Here is a 5824-nt window from a genome sequence, read left to right as displayed (position 1 = left end):
TTTTTTTTGAGTCGGAGTCTCACTCTGTCACCCAGGCTGGAGTGCAGTGGCACACTCACAACCACTGCAGCCTCAACCGCTGGGTTCAAGCAATCCTTCTGCCTCAGCCTTCCAAGTAGCTGGAACTACAGACATGCACCACTATGCCCAGTTAATTTTTTGATTTACTGGAGAGATGCGGTCTCACCAAGTTGCCCAGGCTGGTGTCGAAACCATGGGCTGAAGGCAATCCTCTCACCTCAGCCTCCTAAAGTGCTAGGATTATAGGCGTGAGCCACCACGCCCAGCCCAAGATTGTCATTTAAAAAATCTATGACTATGGATACAGAATTACTCATAGCAAAAAGAAACACATGAACATGTAAATGTATACACATGTTGGCATATAGGTTACCGTAATCAGTATTTTTTTTTTTTTGAGTTGGAGTCTCACTCTGTCGCCCAGACTGGAGTACAGTGGCTGCTCCCAGCCACCACAGCCTTGACCTGCTGGGCTCCGGGGCGATCCTTCAACCTCAGCCTTCCAAGTAGCTGGAACTACAGGCGTGTGCTACCATGCCTGGCTAATTTTTTGATTTATTGTAGAGATGAGGTCTCGTCAAGTTGCCCAGGCGGGTCTCAAACCCAGAGGCTCAGGCAATCCACTCACCTCGGCCTCCCAAAGCGCTGGAATTACAGGCTGAGCCACTGAGTCCAGCCCATAATAGTTTTTTTAAAAAAGAATTTATTGTGCCCTTCAAAATTAGCTTTTGGAGAATATACTTATGTTTTGTTGTAATGTGAAAAAGGCTGGCAGTAATATTATATATCAATCAGCTATGTAAAACAAAAATATCTATAGAAGAAAAACTGAAAAGAAACAACACTAAAATGTTAACAGTTATCTTAGGGCAGTAGAAGACTATGAATCGTATTTATTTTCTTCTTTATTTTCTCAACTGCCTACAACGAACAGGAACACAACCAGGAAAATGTGTTCTCTTTTAATGTTCTATTGCAGAATAACTTAAAGTTGCTTGCATTTTATTTATCAGTGAAGTATTTATTAACGAGTTCTCCTTTGTCCTCAGAAAACAATTGAGGTCATAAAAACAATTGGTAGAGAGTTAAGCAACTGCAATGCCAAGTACATCCACAAATCTGGAACACAGGGGCATGTAAGCTAACACAAAAGTGAGGAATGTCTCAGGGTCTGAGCAGACTGTCATGGGAGGGGATCTCGACTTTGATTTTGGAGATAAGAGTAGTTTCCTCACGTAAAGAGGGGCAGAGCAGGGCAGTCCCAGAATTAAGAACACAGAGATACAGGGCTGGCAGTCAGGAATGTCCAGGAAATCAACTTGCATAAAGCCAGGGGTAGAAAACAGTCAGAGATTAGGCTGGGGACATGAGCATATGCTAGAGGCTTCTCAAAAAAAATAATAATAATTTTTTTTTTTTTGAGAAAGGGTCTTACTCTGTCACCCAGGCTGGAGTGCAGTGGCGCCATCATAGCTCACTATAACTTCTAACTCCTGGGCTCAAGGGATCCTTCCACCTTAGCCTCCCAAGTAGCTGGGATTACAGGTGCGTAGCCACCATACCTGGCTAATTTCAAAAATTTGTTTTAGAGACAGGGTCTTGCTATGTTGCCTAGGCGGGCCTCAAACATCTGGCTCCCCAAAGTGTTGAGATTACAGGAGTGGGCCACTGCACTGGACTCTCTCAAACTCTTTTGAGACTCACAGGAAGACATATATTTCATAGTAGGATGGACACATACATAATTCTTATCCTTACTTTGAGTGATTCACTCTGACATTTTTATTCTTTTTTTTTTTTTGAGTTGGAGTCTCACTCGGTCGCCCAGACTAGAGTGCAGTGGCCACTCCCAGCCACCACAGCCTCGACCTGCTGGGCTCCAGCGATCCTTCCGCCTCAGCCTTCCAAGTAGCTAGAACTACAGGCGTGCGCTACCACGCCCGGCTGATTTTTGATTTATTGTAGAGGTGAGGTTTCGCCAAGTTGCCCAGGCAGGTCTCGAACCCGCGGGCTCAGACAATCCACTCACCTCGGCCTCCCAAAGGCACGGAATTACATGCTGAGCCACCGAGCCTGGCTGACATTTTTATTCTTATTATATATTTTTTTCTTTCTCTCAGGATGCTAATCGTGGCTAACTACAACTAATTTCATGACCTATGGGGTCATTCACAGTGTGAAAAAACACCAGGCCAGAGCATTTAATATACAAATTTGTATAACCAGTGCTTACAGACCAAATGGAAAATTTTCAGGTTTAACTATCTGGTACTATTAGCAGCAATAAAATGGTCTCAGAATATATTAAAAATGGCCTTAACCAGGTAATCTCAGCTACTCAAAGGATGAGGCAGAAGGATCACTTCAGTCCAAGAATTTGAGACCAGCCTGGGCAATATAGCAAAACCCCAACTTTAAAAAAAGCAGGCTCATGCCTATAATCCCAGCACTTTGGGAGGCCGAGGTGAGAGGACTGCCTGAGCCCATGGGTTCAAGACCACGCTGGGCAACTTGGCGGGACTCATCTCTACAATAAATAAAAAAATTAGCCAGGCATGGAGGTATGCACCTGTAGTTCCAGTTACTCAGAAAGCTGAGGCAGAAGGATAGTCTGAGCCCAGCAGGTCGAGGCTGTGGTGGCCATGAGCATGCTACTGCACTCCAGCCTGGGAGACAGAGTAAGATTCTGATTTTTTTTAAAAAAAGTAGAAAACAAAAACAGGCCGGGTGTGGTGGTGTTTCAGCCTGTAATCCCAGCATTTTGGGAGGCCAAGGCAAGAGGATTGCCTGAGCCCACAGGTTCTAGACCAGCCTGGACAACTTGGTAAAAGCTCACCTCTACAATAAATCACAAAAACTAGCCGGGGTGTGGTGGCATGCGTCTGTCGTTCCAGCTACTTGGAAGGCTGAGGCCTAAGGATCAACAAAGCCTAGTAGGTCGAGGCTGCGGTGGCCACGAGTGTGCCACAGAGTGAGACTTGAACTTTAAAAAAATCCCAAAAAACACAAACATGGCTGTAGTCTTAGCCTTGTTTAAAGATACATCCTAGGAAAACAACATGATGATAAAAATGTGTCCTTTATTTATAGCAGAATGCCTTTCAAACCTGATACAGAGATAAGGAAATATCTGTATTTAAGTAAAAGAAAAGAGAATCACTAGAGACAGAACTGAGCTTGAGTCAGAAGCTCAATTAAAGCTGACCTGATAGATACACGAGGGCCAAATTAGTAGCTGAGGGAATTTCACTATTTCCAGTTAATACTGGAACTCTGGTATAGTAATACATACAAATTCTGGGCACGTGAGAAAGACTACAAAACACAAGAGGTTGCTGGGCACGGTGGCTCACACCTGTAATCCCAACACTTTGGGAGGTGAGGAAAGAGGATTGCCTAAGCCCAGGGGTTGGAGGCCAGACTGGACAACTTGGTGAGACCTCGTCTCTGCAATAAATCAAAAAATTAGCCAGGTGTGGTGGCCTGTGCCTGTGGTTCCAGCTACTTGGAAGGCTGAGGTAAAAGGATCGCCTGAGCCCAGCAGGTCAAGACTGCGGTGACTGTGAGTGTGACACTGCACTCCAGGCTGGGCGACAGAGACTCCTACTCAAAAAAAAAAAAAAGCCACAAGAGAAAAAAGTGAAGAGCAAAGAATTGGCAATACCTTTGAAAACTGAGCCTCTCTCTGTTCAGACAACAAAAGGATTCAAATTTTCTTATGTAGCACATACAAGAGACGCCACAAAAGTCTCTATCTCAAATTATAATGGAAACAAAAAGAGGAAAGTTAAGTTCAAAGAGGCTATCTGTAAGAAACCAACAAGGTGCCTAAACATTCCTTTCTTCCAAGATCATATTTTCACTAAGACAAGTCTTAGGTAATTGCTTCCCTAATTGCATCTTCTCAAGTCACAGCAGCGCTGCTTCAAAAGGTTTGTGTTGTGTTTCCAAGGGCCACATTCCTATCACAAAAGTGGTGAGGCTTGCTTGGTGGCTGGAGAATGTCAGACACACCACTTCTACTCCATTCCATACCAGGGCCAGACCTGGCATCTCGCTGAGGGCTCAGCCCAGGCAGTGAGTTCTTTCTCTAGTGTGGCCTGGTCCTAAAAGTGAAGCTTATTTGTGAAAAGGAGGGGCTACAGAAGTGGGGAGGGTCTGGGAAGACCCATGAGTCCATGTGACTCCCAAGAAAGCTGGGGGAGAATTTTAACCCAAAGAAGAGGTCAAGGTATTTTCCCAAACCAGCTCTTATCTGGGAGGAGCAAGAAGAGCCCAAGGGAACGGAGTCCTCTAGGATTTCCCCAGAGAATGACAAGGACAGCCAAATGAAAAGCTGTGGTTTTCTGGGGCTGTAATTAAATTAGAGTAAATTACAGGACCATTCTGGTGGAAATCCCCTTTCTCTCAAGGCCTAGGGGATGGGGGTGAGAGTTGTGACAACATCCCTGAGGGTCATATTCTTACCTTCAGCCACACCAAGGACCAAGGCCATATCCACCTCTAAGACTGCACATTGCTCACAAACTTTTTTTTTTTTTTTAAAAACTATCTTTCATTGACGGATACCCAGATCATTTTACCTTTTCATTTTTTTTTTTTTTTTAAGTTGGAGTTTCACTCCTTCGCTCAGGTTGGAGTGCAGTGGCAGGCACGTTCACGGTCACCCCAGCGTTGACCTGCTGGGCTCAGGCACTCCTTCTGCCTTAGCCTTCCAAGTAGCCAGAACTACAGTTGCGTGCTATCGCCCGGCTAATTTTTGGATTTATTGTAGAGACGCGGTCTCATCATGTTGCCCAGGCTGATCTCGAACCTGTGGGCTCAGGCAATCCTCTCGCCTCTGCCTCCCAAAGTGCTGGAATTACAGGATTGAGCTACTGCACCCGACCCATTTTACCTTTCTATTAACAAGGAGACATAGACAGGGAGGCAAGGGCTAAAGACAATGGAATTTGTCCTTAATCTTCTAGGAATGTCCCTGGTCCCCGCCCAAGTCCTTGAGCCTGTACAACTATTTGCTGTTTAAGATGTGGATGGGGTGACAGTGAAAATAAGCCCTTTGCTTAGAGAGACAGAAGAAGGAAAAGTCAGTGCTCTTTGGAGCAGTGGTTCACCACCAATATTCAGTGGTCATCTAAATTGTAGGCTTCTAGAATAATCACTAAGAATTTGCTCTCCTTCCACACCCACTGTCTAGATACAAAAGTAACCGGTTGTCTTTTGCCATCTGTCCTAACAAATTGCAGTTCTTGACCTTTGGTTTTTAAAGACACTTAGTGGAAAATTAACACTTGAGCACTATAATGATTTTTAACTATGAATAGAATGATTTTTGTTTGAATGCTAAAGTATTCAAATTCATCAGTATAACTAACAATGTGTCCTTAAAATTGTCATTATATCAGAATCCATATAAACTATAAACGTTATTTTCTTTAAAAAATAAAACAGGCTTGGAATCTGTGAATACAGAGCCCCAGACCAGACACATCTTTATAGGGCTACCCCAGTGTTCTCTTTCGCTAGACAGCTGGAAAAAAAAAAATTCTGCTCCATGTAGCCGAGTCTAAGTGAAATCAGATCATACCTAATTATTAATACATTGTGCCCCCTCCCTAACCGTCATTCTATCCCTCTCTCTCTGTTTCTCATGGAAATCTGGACTCATGAAAAGCTTTTGAAGTGCTTAACTCCTCCATATGTTTCTATTCACATGACACTAAGCATTAAGAGTGGCTGGGAATTGGGTAGGAGGTAACAGAAAATGGCCTCAGATGCACACTAACAATCAACGATATGAAAG

General features: G+C 44.0%; 1 protein-coding gene across 1 annotated transcript in view; it reads right to left on the bottom strand.

Moving 5' to 3' along the window:
- OSTF1 (osteoclast stimulating factor 1) overlaps positions 1-4516 on the bottom strand; it is a 57627-nt gene extending 53111 nt beyond the window's left edge. The window contains exon 1 of the mRNA XM_008074371.1: positions 4489-4516. Within this exon, the coding sequence (XP_008072562.1) occupies positions 4489-4516 (28 nt within the window). The remainder of the gene's footprint in view (positions 1-4488) is intronic.
- Positions 4517-5824: the final 1308 nt, after the last annotated feature.

This window comes from Carlito syrichta, unplaced genomic scaffold (assembly GCF_000164805.1).
Source record: "Carlito syrichta isolate Samal-C Ts95f unplaced genomic scaffold, Tarsius_syrichta-2.0.1 Scaffold316420, whole genome shotgun sequence".
NCBI classification, from domain to species: domain Eukaryota; kingdom Metazoa; phylum Chordata; class Mammalia; order Primates; family Tarsiidae; genus Carlito; species Carlito syrichta.
This window is presented reverse-complemented; position numbering and strand designations above follow the sequence as displayed.